This window comes from Protomyctophum parallelum, assembly GCF_964188405.1.
Source record: "Protomyctophum parallelum genome assembly, chromosome: 4".
In the NCBI taxonomy this organism is placed as follows: domain Eukaryota; kingdom Metazoa; phylum Chordata; class Actinopteri; order Myctophiformes; family Myctophidae; genus Protomyctophum; species Protomyctophum parallelum.
Window position 1 is genome coordinate 32,459,475 of NC_139700.1, and position 15,229 is coordinate 32,474,703.

A 15,229-nucleotide genomic window follows, 5' to 3' on the forward strand; every position below is an offset into this window, starting at 1 on the left:
AGAGTGCAAAAATACTAGATACTGTACATCAGTGGTTCTCAAAGTGTGGTCCAGAGACCCTCCTTAGGGTTTTCCAAATGGACCCTTAACAGGTCTGTAACTCTGAGAGTTAACCAAATGAACCAGTAAAAGTAGTTGTTTTTTTTTCTTTCGAAAACAGCAGATCTTTAAGGTCACAATGTGTGACGAATGCAAACACGTTGGACTTGTAGATTTGTCTTTTTTCAAATTGCCAAAAATATAAAATGACGCTTAAGTGATTAAACTAACACTCAGGATTTAGCTGTGCACAGTGTGCTAGCATGTTGTCAACAAGCCTTCTGTCCAGTGTTTCTAAACATCTGTTACTGTTCTTCTCTTCATCTATCATTCTCCTGCCACGAACACTTCTCTCATTCCTCCCCTCATTTTTCCCCTCTCTTCTCATTCATCCTCTGCTATCTCCTCGTTCCCTCACCTCTCGTACCTCCTCTCCTCGCTCCCTCTCCTCTCCTCTCATTCCTTCGCTCCTCTCCTCTCCTCTGTCAGGACGGGGTAACTTGCGCCCCCAGCTGGACAGTGCCATGCAGGACGTCAGTGACATGTACCTGCTCATGGAGGAGACGGAGAGACAGGCGGTGCGCCGAGCCCTGCTGGAAGAGAGGGGGCGCTACTGCAACTTCATCAACCTGCTGCAACCTGTGGTGGTGAGTGAGGGACCGTTCCCAATCAACCCCAAATCAACCAACCAACCAGTTTGTTGACCGGCTAGTTTAGCTACTTTTCTTGTATGACAAAGTAGTGCAATATGAAAATTCACAAAAAGTTTAAATATGGATATGCCCAACAACAACTAATTCTGTCAGAGGTTGTTGAGGGAAACCGTAAACAGGATACATTTGTCTACCCTATATATGTCTGTAAAAAGCTTTATCATTTTGTGGTTCATTTTCAATTTTTTTGTTGTTTTGTTTGTTTTGTTGTTTCCAGAATGGAGAGATCGCCCTGCTGGGAGAGACAACACACTTACAGGCCATTGTTGATGACCTCACTGTGCTCACTGAAGATCCACACAAACTGCCTGCAGCCAGCGAGCAGGTATACTGTCATACTAATAAACATGTACAAAACATTTATTAATAATATTATTATCTGTCAATCACAGGGCCCTGAGCGCAGATGCTGATTGGTGCTCTTACACGTTTTGTTTGGGGCCACAACCGTCTGCGGAAGACAAATGATGGTGAATTTGAGTGAGCGCGATGGTTTACCAGGCTAAGGCAACCAATCAGTGCACAAATAATGAGTGCTGGCCATACAAAACAAGAATATGTAATCAATGACACTCATGGAAATCAGAGGGAAATCAGAGGATGGCTGATGTTTTTGATGCTCGTTGATTCTGCTGATTAGAAGAACTGCATTGTTCTTGTTTGGACAATTTGAACATGATGTTTTCATGCAACACATCGTCACTGTTTGTCAGGTGGAAACCGTTTTATGTCCAAAACCGTTATTTGTCAGGGAAGAAGTTCGGTCAGATTCAGTCAGGTATGTGACTCTGTGTCATTTATGATAACGAGTTACATTTGGCAACGTCTGTGGTTAGAGAAAATGTAGCTATTGTAGTACTACTACTAATGTAGTACTTTTTCACCGTCAATTGACATTTAATATTCATTGGCGGGTTTATTTGTTTATTGTTGGAACACACAATCTAAAATGAGTACTTTTTCACTGTCAGTTGACATTTAATATTCATTGGTGGCCTTATTTGTTTATTGTTGGAACACACAATCTAAAATGACCCTATGGGATTTTCATTACAACATATTTTCAGATGGGGGTCGGCGGCCAATTACATATATTTTTGGGAGTCCTTGCCTTGACATGAAATTGGTTGAGAACGACTGACATAGAAACATATATTTTTCAGAAAACTGTCATGATATTTTGTAGAATCGAGCTCAGGTCTAAATGGGTTAAAGCAAAGATTGATTAGCTTAGCTTGACAAATGGCCCCCATCATGGGGTCTTTGTGCTTGACCGTGCGGTGATGTCGCCCCCTGCAGGTGATCCGCGACCTGAAGGGTTCTGACTTCAGCTGGTCCTACCAGACCCCTCCCTCCTCCCCCAGCAGCGCAGGCTCCCGCAAGAGCAGCATGTGCAGGTAACGCACGCACACACACACACACACACACACACACACACACACACACACACACACACACACACACACACACACACACACACACACACACACACACACAGGTATTTGAAGAACAGAGAGAGGATTATCGCTGTCCGTCCCTGGGGCTTATTTCCATTTCACCTTAAATGCTCGTTAATTAACATGCCCTTGTTAACAAATTCAATGAAGATTGTTGACATGAGGGAGTCTGGTGGGGGTTGAGAGATGTAGTTTCGGCATGTTTAATCTACTAGCCCTTACCCGTTGTGAGATATTTGCCCCCCATTGTGGCCGTGGGGGGTACTGCGCCCGTGTGCGTTTGTAATTGACTAATAAATTCATTAATAATCATTAAGTGGGAGTGATTGGTGCAGTCAGTAAGGAGCTACGGCAGTCACAGTGACACACAGACACACAGACATTGTTAGAATGAGATAGACGACAGACAGGGTGTGATGCTGTTCTGAATCAGAGGACAGATGATGTTTTTGATGCTCTTTGATGGTCCTGATTAGAGGGATCAGCAGCTCCTCCTGTTGTTGGAGAATTGGAGCATAATTGTGTTGTCATCAAACACATTGTGCTGCAGTCGTCTGGAATATTTCCAATGTTATTATTTAGTCACAAGGGACATGTTCTGTTTACTGAAGAGACGGTTAGGAGGAAGCATGTTGTTAGCCGACCCGTTGTGATGATAACTTTTGTGATCAACGTTGAATTGTGTGTGAACTGTGAAGTGTATTTTCACCAGGATATTCTAATATTCTATTCTAAAATCCTTAGTGGCAGGCATGATTTCTTAGCCATTCAAGATAAAACATAAAATGTGTCTGTGTCTGTGTCTGTGTGTGTTCCAGTCTCCTCCAGATGCCCTCTGCCGGCGCCCACCGCCTCAGCAGCGTCTCGTCACATGACTCTGGGTTCATCTCCCAGGATGCCAACGCCCACTCTAAGCCCCCCTCACCCATGCCCTCTGACATCGCCAGCCAGGTAGGGGAGCTGTCTCACTTTCACCGTAACCACTTTAAAGGCCTATTTGTAGCAGTGTTGTTTTTGTCGACTAAAACTAAGACGAAAAATGTTCGCCGACTACCTTTTTTCACTGACGAAAACTAAATGGAAACTAAATGAAAATTAAGCTATGATGACCAATACTAAGACTAAATGTATTGACAATTTCGTCAACAAATAAAAACTAGACTAAAATGCTAGGAAGGGGACTAGTGGAACAGATCCAGTATAATGGTTGCATGCTGAAAATAGCAGATCTATTTTCAGCAAGTGTAAAAGTCAGTCATTACGACGACATCAAGGCCCGCCTAAATACATTTTAGTTGACTAAATCAACTGTAGATTTAGTCGACTAAAATCTTATGATATTTAGTTGACTAAAACTAGACAAACACTAAAACATTCCAGATGACTAAAATGTGACTAAAACTAAATTAAAACTATTCAAGAGACAATGACTAAAACTAAAATCAAAATGTTCTGCCTAAAACAACACTGATTTGTAGTCCAGTTTCCAGTGAAGAGGTGACCACCGAAACGGTCAGTGGTTTAGTAGAAACAGAGAGATCTGTTGTGTGAGCGGTGAACACCAGAGGTGGACAGAGTCCTCGACCCCAGTACTTGAGTTAAGACTTAAGAGTACAAATACAACCTGTTCAGATTTACTCCACTACAAGTAAAAGTAGCTCAGTCAAAATGTTACTTAAGTAAGAGTGAATTGCTGTTATTTTTATTTAATGTATAAGACCAACAACTATTGTTTCAGAAAAGTCACTCTAAAACCACCTGCACTGCATGCACTGATTGCACTGCTTTGTTGTAGAACTATATTAGTATAACAAGGGAGTATGGAAAGTATGGAAAAGTATGGAATTGGATTTTACCAATATTATCCAGGTCTGGATAAGTATGGGAAAAGGAGTGTAGAAAAAGTATTGTTTCCAGACTATTGGAACATCATGTTGTAGTTTCCGGTGGTCACTGGACTAGGCCATAACCCTATATTGTCTTAGTTTTCGGTGGTCCCCAGAGGCTCTATCCTTGACCCACTCGTCTTTTCCTTCTACACCAAATATCTTCGAAGAAAAAAAGCTGATCTACAAGCTTGCAATGTTTCAAAATGTTACTGCAAATAGCAGACACACAAGCTCAAGTTGTGATCTTATAGATCTGCTAATGTATAGATCTGCCAATACATTTGCGCACTATCATACTACAAATACACTTGTGTATATACACAGTGGTTACTTAAGACTGGTTTCATCCATATTGAATGCATTCTCACTCCGAGGTCGTAATACGTTGTTAATGATGAATTGGGAAAATATCTGACTGATTACGTGTAGTTTCATCACCGGGGCAAATCCTAGGGATTATCTGACTTGCTAATGGTGGCATGGACCAGATGCTAGCTTGGGACAGACGGAAGTTGAGAGCAGTTGTTCTCTCAGAACATCGAATTGTACTTTATCCAAACTCCACATGCTTCCCCCATCTGGCACTTTTAAGCCTGATTCCTACTTTGTCGTACAGCGGTGCAGCGCGTCGATACTAGCCTATCTACAAGCTGACAACACGTTGTGGATACCACATGTTGTTAGCCTGTCGGTAGGCCATCATGCCGTTGCACGATGGGCCATAAAATAGGCTTCAGGCGGAACCCAGACAATTTACCCTAACCCTCTCCACACGTAAACACTCTAGGACTCTAGGGGCCAGATGTGTGTCTGCATAAAAATGATGCTGAACACAGATCTACATAAAGATCAGTATGTATTGAAAAGGAGAAAAGGTTCACTCTCCTCCATATACTCGCATGGAGACATTATGCAAGAATATATGTATTTTCTAAATTGGTGTATTCCGCTTATGCCATTTAGACCTGGTGTAGCCTATACCTTTCATGCCGGGAGCTCATTATCTGTGTCTCATACACCTCTGTGTCTCATATAGCAACATATACATATACATGTACACACACACACACACACACACACACACACACACACACACACACACACACACACACACACATGCAAAATTGGAACTGAAGAGATGAAGGATTAAACAAAGTAAGGAGATACCTATGACATCATGAGTAGATAGATAGATAGATAGATAGATAGATAGATAGATAGATAGATAGATAGATAGATAGATAACTTTATTAATCCCTGAGGGGAAATTGAAGTGTTACAACAGCAACAGGCAGCCACATTACGCAGCGCCAAAACTTAATCTCCTTACATCTTAGAAAAACAAAGAAGAGGTAGGGGAGGGGGCGGCGGGCAAAAGAAAAACGAAGAGACAGTGTAGAAAGAGACGCTCCGGGGGAGACAGGCAAACAGGCAGGCAGGCAGGGAAAACACACCAGGGAGGGAGAGAGAAAAAAGTGTGACTGCCTTCCTCGAGAGCAAGCAGAGAAGAAGAGTAGCACCAAATTAGTTGTCCTGTTGTGAGACCACTGTACATAAAAACCCAAATATGATGGAAAAGCTGGGTATTTGTGGGGATAGAAGACATAGGGGAGCCCAAAAAAAGTCCAGCCAGAAAAGTTGAATTTTATTTTGTAGGACCTTGAAATACTTTTCTTTGGTCTAGTGCACTTTTTCCGGCTGGTGCAAATCATTTAGAATTTGTTGAAATACTTTTCTCAGAAAACAACCCTGGAGGTTGATGACGCCATGCACCGGTCCAGTGGACAGCCAGACAGCTCATAATCCATACACATATTCTTATTTTGATTCACCTATTGTTTTTATGTCTCCTCTCCTATTGCCTTGTGGCTACTCATCCACTTCTTTTTTTAAGTGGTGCAAACCACTTACTATGTGTGTGGCTAGCTGGCTGGCTGCCTGGGTATGTCTGAGCACGAAAACAGCATGCTTGTTTTTCACCACCTGTGCGCAACCTAACACACACACACAAACACACATGCACATACAGTATTAACTGTATATATGGTGTGCCAGTACAGTACACTGACAGTACAGTAGAGGGTACAGTAGAGGGACCCCCACACGGAGTTGCACCACTTACTTCACATGGGTGTGATTTTTTTTTTTTTTTTTGTGAAATCCCACAACTTTTAAAATGTCTTCCTCAAAGCACTGCTCTGAACCAATGATATATAAACACATTTCACCCAGTCCCTCGTCGTCTTTGATATGCCACTACTACACAGACAAATAATATTTTTTATCGTTTGCTTCCTCCTCAACTAATATTCTGATTTCACAGTCTGTTAAGTTACGCTTCTGTTGCACTGTTTTCTCATTGCCTCCGATGTTTACACACTTCAGTAATATGTGGACTATACATTTTCTGACAATTTGGGGCACAAGTGAGAGTGGATATGTCCATGTGTGCACAATTCCATGCTGATCTCTCTGCCACACTGTGATTTATGATTAAAAAAAAGGTGTGAGGGTTTTTACATAACATCTGACGCAGAAGTGCAGAACAGTGTGTACAACACGGTGCTTTGTCTCCGAAAATAGTTCCAACGGTATGCGACAACCGTGTGCAACTCAGCCTTTGCCCCCCAACCACAGGTGATGAAGTTAATCCATCCTTGTTGCCTGATAGGATTGTACTGTTCAGTGTAGCATCCTGAATAAATCATTTTAGTAACTAATTTGTATTCTGTCCACAGATCCCCGTAAGGAAAAAAGCATCCTCTAAAAAACTATTTATCTCTCTCTCTCTCTCTCTCTCTCTCTCTCTCTCTCTCTCTCACTATCTCCCAATTTTCCACCCCTCTCCATTGCTGCCTTCCTTCCCTCCGCTCGTCTCTCAATCTTCCACTACTCTCCTGCAGAAATCAACAAGCTCGGCCTCCTCAGAGGCTTCAGAAACCTGTCAGTCTGTCAGCGAGTGCAACTCCCCCACAGCGGTCAGTAATGCATGCATGCATCTATAACCGGTCCGCTCACAGCTGGACGGACACAAACACACACACAAGCACGTGCTTAGTATGCAAACACACTAAGACAAACACACATGTATGCTGACCCACAGTCCACACACATACAGTCACTCACGCACACACACACATGCACACACTCACGCTTGCAATCATCTCACTGATCTTTATAATATACAAGTGTGGGCACTTGTGTGGGCACTCTCCCCTAAGTTTAGGGAGCTCCCCCCCCCCTTCACTAAGCTCATTTCACTAAAAGTAGGGAACGCCCAGGCTTTTATGGAAACGTGCACAATAACCATCTTCATTCATATAGAAATTGAAGAGCCGTTCCCATAGAAGGGGCATTCCCCAAGTGCCTGCACTCTGCAGATAGGCCCTCCTTGGTATTTAACTTGAAGTTGCCCTCGGGCCCCTCTCACCAATGTACTGTGACATTCTGACTCCAACTTGTCTGTCCGTTCTGCAGTTTGGCTCATGTTCATCATCGTTTGGCACGTTCCGCCCTGCTTTCTCTCACACTGGCACCATACTCCCTTCGTCCCCCACATTTAACCACTCCCCCGGATCCAACACCCCCTCACCCACTTCAAAGGTTCCTAGCTGGAAGGTTTGTTTTCATTTGCACGTTTCTTTATTTTATTTCTTTTAACTTTTTTGGTTTTCTTTTTTTTGTTGAAAAGCCTTTATTTTTGCTTCTTTTTCGCTCCAAATCACAATTTCCTCTTGCCTCTAATCTGTACATGAAAACAACCTCTAAACTGAGCTGGTTTAACCTATTGTAATTTCATTGACATGCTGTACTCTACCCATATTAAAGCTGCAATCCATATCATTCATGTCATACATGGGATGTCAACCTCCCCACTTGGCCCGGGGAGATATTGCACTTATGTACTACTTGTCAACTAGTAGATATCCTACCCAACAACACCAGGGACTAGTACAATCTACGGTAATACTTTACATAAAGGTCAGGGCTACAAAGCATCACAAGGTTTATGAAGTATTAAAGCGATTGGTCATAACTCATAATGCATTATAGGCTATCCATTTACACTGCAAAGGCACTTTATAACGGACTAAGTTATGGTTATAACTGCTTGGTTGAGCTTCTAATGCATTATGAGTCTGACCAGCACTTATGATACTTCATAAGCCTTGTTATAAGTGTATTGTAAGTTAATTATAAATAAATTCATTATAAATGTGATTATAATGCATCATACCCAACCTTTAAGTAAAGTGTTACCCCGATCTTCTAGTTATATTAACATACTTTCCCATACAGATTGGTTATTATAATGTTTTCCCGGCATCCTTTGAATTACGTTTGGATCGCAGCTTTAACCATAGTATCTAACCAGTTCATGAGCCACACAGTATTTAACAGTTTTCCACTTTGTAACGAAAATGGAAGACTGTGGAGAACTGCCGTGTTGGTAGACACTAGACAGGTCTTGGGGGGGAAGCCTAGATGCGGATGCAGGGAAACGTACCCTGACGGTTCTATCTAATGCTGCAGGATTGGGCCAAATCCAGTCCCTACGAGCCCTCATTGGCCAGCACCCTGCAGCGGAGGAGAGAGTCTCTGGATCGCATGAGGGAACAGGAAGCTCCTTCCAGTCCTCACAGCTACTCTGGCATGCATCCGGATGATCCACACCGCTCCAGGATTGGACCAGGAGGCATCGCAGTCAAGGTATGCATGCAGTACAAATCCTCACCGCTCATTTGACTCAGAGGAATGTTGAAATGGAGCCAAATGCAACCTGTAATCCATTTAGTGCCATTTTTCGGAGCCGAGGAGCGAGTGGAGGACGCGAGGGGAGTGAGCGAGTGTGAAAGTTGCGGTATTGGAATTTGGCTATGGACTCTGGGCTCACTTCCTTCCTGGACCACAATTACCATAATGTGTTGGTGCACTCCTCCTTGTGGATAGGTTGAGGGCTGTCTTACTGAGACAACATGTAGTCCAGGAAGTAAGTGAGCATAGTGTCCATGACATCAGAGACACTGGGTTCACTGCTAAAATCTCAAATATCTAAAACCACATTTTACACACAAAGACCCCCAGGAAAGTGTTCTAAATCTTCTAAACGTCATTAACATATATTTTTTTGCAAAATGGGTGAAGTGTCCCTTTAAAGGGGCACTTTCTAGTATTTTCAACCTCCTCTTTGGATAATTTGTCCTCATTAATACACTATATGAGATGGCACCATTGTTGTCTTGTCTGTGTCTCATTGGTGGGCTATGGACACTGGACAGTTCAGAAACCTGCCTACTAATGACATCATTGGTGGGCTAAGGACACTGGACGGTTCAGAAACCTGCCTACTAATGACATCATTGGTGGGCTATGGACACTGGACAGTTCAGAAACCTGCCTACTAATGACATCAACGATTCGGATTCCAAGCTAATAGAAACTACAGCCTTTATTTTCCTGGGAAGTTTGCATACTGAGAAGAAGCCATTGTTATTGAATTAATGAAAAAGAAGAAGAAAACACAACAAAAAAAACATTAAATCTTGTTTGAAATGACCAAAACTGCCTATGTGTATACAGCATAGGGAACTGTCACTGTGCCATGAATGTAAATGTCTGCTCATCTTTATGCATGGTTTGGTGTTTGCCTGCCACTCTCTCTCTCTCTCTGTGTATGGATTGATAAGGATTCATTTATGCATGTCTGATCTGTTCTCCAGCATGGGGAGCCCCTGTCCCCTGCAGCCAGCACTCTGGCCATGGTTCTGACCCGAGGGCTGAGCATGGAGCACCAGCAGAAGAGCAGCAGAGACTCTCTGCAGTGCTCCAGTGGGTATAGCACGCAGACCAACACCCCGTCCTGCTCGGAGGACACCATCCCCTCGCAAGGTAACACTGGCTCAGTGCTTGAAGAAGACCTTTTCATGCCATGGACCCCTACATTGATATATATTTGGCTGAGGACCCCCCCATCTAAAATGTTTTGGGCCAGGGATTGTGTTAAATAAATGCAAAATTATTCAAACACTTGTTGTTCAAATATAACACACTATAACACTAAAACTATGCCCTTAAAAAAAAAGAAAACCAGCAAACTAGCAAGCTCACTTTACTAAACTATAATAAGTTGCTAGGTTGTCTCATGGCATCTCATGACTTTCATTTCCTTTCAGGGTCGGACTATGAGTGCTACTCGTTGAACGGGGATGCTGAGAGTGAGGGGCAGGCGGACTTCGACAAGTCCTCCACCATCCCGCGCCACAGCAACATCGCTCAGAACTACCGCCGCATGATCCAAACCAAAAGGCCGGCAAGCACCGCGGGTCTGCCCGCCGGCAAGACCCCGCCTGGGGTGACCAATGGCGTGTCGCCGGGAGGCTCCGGAGTCATCACGTCTGGCACGGCCACCATCCGCCGCACCCCGTCCTCCAAAACCGGGGTGAGGCGCACGCCGTCTACATCGGGCCCCATCCCCATCCGCCCCCCCATTGTCCCGGTGAAGACCCCGACGGTCCCAAACTCTCCGAAACTCTACCCGAGCCCGACCCATCACTGTGCGGGTAGCGAGGAGTTCCTGTACGGCGACGACCCTGGCGCCAGCGAGTACATGAGGGCCTCCCCCAAGCGGCTGAGCCTGCCCGACACGACCTGGGGCTCCGGAGCCGTGACGGACAGGAGCGCGTATGCCCTGCAGGCCGGCCACAGCGTCGAGGAGGATCCCTTGCTGGCCGCCAACCGCCACAGCCTGGTGGAGAAGATAGGCGAGCTGGTGGCCAGCGCCCACGCCCTGGGCGAGGGGCAGTTCCCCTTCCCATCGCTGCCCGGTGAGATGGCTTATTCGACCCCTCTCGGGGCCCAGGTAATGACCTCCACGCCGAAGGACGAGGTGGACGTGCTGGTGTCCATTCGCCGTGGCGTGCGGCTCCGCAAGTCGGTGACGGATGACAGATCGGCCCCCAGGATCCAGCGGTAGCTGATTGGTTAGAGGAGGGTGTGGTGCGCCTGTGGTGCCCTTAAACTAACGAGCTCTGTAGTAACATAAAACAAGCACTCATCATAATACATGGACAGGGACTCCAGATGAGTGAACCGAACATGCAATGAGTGGATAAAACAAATATATAGACGCTGAATATGAACGACTAACGGACAATGTCACGACATGTCATTTGTTGTCATGTATGTATCGCGCGTGTACGTACAAAGTAACCCATATTTGTTTGGTTGTTTTATTTCTTTGTTTCTTCCTCTATGGGCTCTTGTGGTTGTACTTCTGCGTTATCTCTGGCTTTGTTCAGACTGCAGCATCCAATTTATTTCTCAATACCGATCTTTAGGACTGATCTTTAGGAACTGATCTTTAGGACTGCATCGATGACCTATCTGCATTGGTTGCTGTGTAGTAATGACGTAAAACAGGTGTGTGAATAATGTTTAACTTATATGAAAATAAGCTGATCTACCAGCTCACCCTGCGATGCGTTGTGACTCGAGAGTTTACAGATCAGCTATTTTCAGTGAGCAGCACCATCATACGATGAAGTATAAATGAGGCGTCAGTGTCCAGACTGAGACACATCTTTAGAAATCGGATTTAAATCACCTTTCAAACCACCTAGGAATGTGTTTAAATCTGACCAGCAAAAAAAAAGAAATTATAATGAATAAAAAGAAAAACTGCTTCCTTGTGTTCAGACTTCAGACTTGATAGAACACAATCTCATTCCAATCTGGTATACAAAACTTGTGCTGCCAATGCGAGCGTAGCCTCTGTGCCCATGTCAGGGTGGCATACCGTCACTGTGCCCACTGCCCAGGTGGTCCTGGTGGTCACTGCTGCAGTGTTTCTCAAACAGTGGGTCGGGACCCATTTGTTTGTCGCAGACCCATTATTATGGGTTGTGAGTAAATATCCCTTTTTCTTTTCTCCCCCCCTACATTTAAAAGAATAATGTATATTACAGCATCATTTCAAAGGTTTTTCATAAAGAAATTCCATTAAGGAAAATGATCTTTACACAAGCTTGTAGATCGGCTATTTTCACTATAGTTTGGGTCCCGGAGAGACATCAAATTTATCTTTTTTGGTCTTGAGCTGAAAGAGAAACTAAATGTTTTGGCATCACTGCTGTGGTGACTGAATGCTCTTTGCTCTTTATTTGTATCCTTTTTAATTATTATTATTATTATTATTATTATTATTGTGGCATTTCTGAATGAACACAGCCAGCTCTGATTGGAGGGTGAGTGTCTGTATGTTGTGTTGTCATCATCATTACTGTATGTGTATTACTGTATTCATGTTTTGTTTCATAAGCCGAACACCAACTGTGTAATTCATGTAAAATGGAAGCAATATGGCAGTGTTTTTATTGCTGTACTGTACTGTCAATATATTCTGCAATTAAAAAGGCTTTTTATTGTAAAATTGATTGAAACTTGTATTTATTCTTGAAAAGAGCATTGTGGTTTGCCCTATTTGCAATGCCGTCAAGATTACACACTAAAATAAATCTATTAAGAACTAGGAATAAGCGTTTAATTCTTCGTAGGCCTATCAGTAAAGGTGCAATAAATAACTACAAATTGAAATGTATGTTTGATTGTGGTAGGACTGATTTAATATAAACAAGGCTGGAATAGAATAATACCTGCCCTAAAGGGACATTGTGTTTTATTATTATTTTAAAGTTGTGGTAACATCATAATGTGTGGCTACGAGAGAATATAACTTCATCATCTAGCCAGGGTCAGAAAAGTAACTAAAATAACCTTTGGCCTCGACCAGACACAGAAAAACGTCACATTGCATAATAAATACAGCAACGTAACCAGCTATCACAGCATAGTCAGAGCCATAGAGTAAGACAGAGTTACGACAACTCTGTTCACTTCAGGCTCTTCTACATAGACTTCTATTGGTTTGTCCCTATTTGAACAGAATGCATTGGAGTCTATGGGCTCGCACGTGACCGGGCTGTTTCTGCCCCCCTCAATGTCGTAATTCTGTCTTACTCTATGTAAGACAGTAAACCCCTTTCATAATCACAGAAACAGATAGTGTATTTATTTTAACCGCCTTTACCCTATGCTTTTACCCATAGTGTACTTGCCAGCCCATATAGAGCCCCATTGTGAACCTGCATGTTGAGTATAGGCTTAGGCCTACACAAAGGTTTTATGTTAGAAATGTTGAGTTTGGGTCCCCAGCATGTAGAAACTGCCAGATGCTAACTTGCATGTTGAACTAGGGGGTTTCATGGTGCTGAATCCATTCCAAGCATTAGTTTTGCACAAAAAACACTCCTTGGGCTAAAAGCGGCCACTTGATGTCAGACCTTAATGTGCTGACATCATCATATTTGTGATGACGGCTATGGCCGTTTTTAGTACCCCAATGAGTGTTTTTTGTGCAAAACTAATGCTTGGAATGGATTCAGCATCATGAAACCCCCCTAGTTTGATATGTCACATGCTACATAAAGCATGATGATTTTCTTTCCTTCTATAGGTTGTTAATTAATGGTATGGTCAAATATAATGCCAATTATGAAAATTGCAAATTAGCATCCGGCAGTTCATACATGCTGGGGACCCATACATAGACCCATACCCATTTCTAACATAAAACTTTGGTGTACATGCCTGGGTTTACATTCTGGCAAGTGGACTAGGCTACGCCCACAGCGTGAATCTACAGTGAAGGGTAGGCCAATCAGAGGCAGGCGGGGCGTTACCATGTCTATGCTCGGACGCAAAATACTTGGGCGGCTGGCCCGAGGGCTGGCCACAATAGTTTTTCAGGAAGTTACCAGGAACTTTTCCCACGCTGAAAATGCCTATGGAAAATGTTTTGTCAATGATTGTGTACTGTAAAAAGGATGGAATAACGTGTCTGAAAGGTCTGAAACTACAAGAAAGAGTGGTATGTAGTACGTGTGTGTGTGTGTGTGTGTGTGTGTGTGTGTGTGTGTGTGTGTGTGTGTGCGTGTGTGTGTGTATGTGAGAGGCTAGGCTATACTGTATGGCACATACAGTATGTGTGCATTATTTACACCCCAAGTAGCCCAACATTTAGACTCTCGTAGATGCATTTATCGATTCTGTCAGATTCGATAAATGGTTAATTGGTTTCAGGCTATGGTTTCAGGGCTGCATGTTATTATTATGCAACTCTCAGTATTTGATCATCACAGGCTCAAATTATTAGTGACAGTTACCAGTGCCCACCAATATGAGAAAAAGAGCAGCTATCCGCACAGAATTTCATGTTTTTTTAAATCATGCATGCATTAACTAGTCACTTAATGCAGTTAGTGGCACATAGCCTACGCCCTACGGGGTCTGCAACCTTTTTCACATGAAGTGCCCAGGATGTTTTCATTTTCGTGATAGTCAGTGTGCCATATATAATTATGGTGCCATTATGCCATATATAATTATAAATATATTCCCAACTGATTTTGATTGTCCATAGGATACACATACTGTAACAACCTTAGAAATATTTTCTTTCATATCAGGATGTAAACTCAGCCGTAGCCCACCTAGCCCTCCAAGCAGAACCCAATGCTACTGAAGCTTCTGACATTTGTTAGACCCAGTGCATGGGGTCCTGTTGCATCAGTACCATGCCACCTGGTACGCGGACATTCATAAAACATAAACAACGTGGATAACGCCTGTCTGTGCTCTTTGACGACATTTTTTCGTGTGAGGGTTTCTGAATATGTGAAGTATAAGTACCCATACATGTGTAACCGGTGTAATCTGTCTCTCTCTGCGTTGTGTTGAATGGAGTATGGACAGACGGACCCAGAACTGTCTTTGGAAACCACGTTTTATTCTGACAAGGAATAACAACAGACACGTCTCCACGTTAGTGTTCTTAGTAGTGCAATGGCTCTCTCGTTCCAAGACGGAAGTAAAGAAGGAACAGTAATACAACAAATAATATAACGTAACATACCTGACAAGGAATAACAACAGACACGTCTCCACGTTAGTTCTTAGTAGTGCAATGGCTCTCTAAACAGAGTGAAACAAACACTGTATAAATCGATTTGCAAGTACAATTCTTATTATGTTGAGAAGTCAACAAAGACACCCACCTCGTTCCAAGACGGAAGTA

At 43.3% G+C, this 15,229-nt stretch overlaps 1 protein-coding gene across 2 annotated transcripts in view; it reads left to right on the top strand.

Annotated features, from left to right (window-relative positions):
• The window catches only part of LOC310857942 (protein MTSS 2-like), a 42,646-nt gene extending 30,934 nt beyond the window's left edge, over nucleotides 1–11,712 (top strand). Inside the window, exons 7-15 of one of the 2 annotated variants that reach the window (XM_083763977.1) lie at nucleotides 529–686; nucleotides 970–1,077; nucleotides 2,052–2,149; nucleotides 3,028–3,160; nucleotides 7,002–7,076; nucleotides 7,576–7,716; nucleotides 8,632–8,808; nucleotides 9,819–9,987; nucleotides 10,272–11,712. In XM_083763977.1, the coding sequence (XP_083620103.1) occupies nucleotides 529–686; nucleotides 970–1,077; nucleotides 2,052–2,149; nucleotides 3,028–3,160; nucleotides 7,002–7,076; nucleotides 7,576–7,716; nucleotides 8,632–8,808; nucleotides 9,819–9,987; nucleotides 10,272–11,071 (1,859 nt within the window). In that variant the 3' untranslated portion in view covers nucleotides 11,072–11,712. The remainder of the gene's footprint in view (nucleotides 1–528; nucleotides 687–969; nucleotides 1,078–2,051; nucleotides 2,150–3,027; nucleotides 3,161–7,001; nucleotides 7,077–7,575; nucleotides 7,717–8,631; nucleotides 8,809–9,818; nucleotides 9,988–10,271) is intronic. The other variant, XM_083763978.1, reaches the window with a different exon arrangement.
• Nucleotides 11,713–15,229: the final 3,517 nt, after the last annotated feature.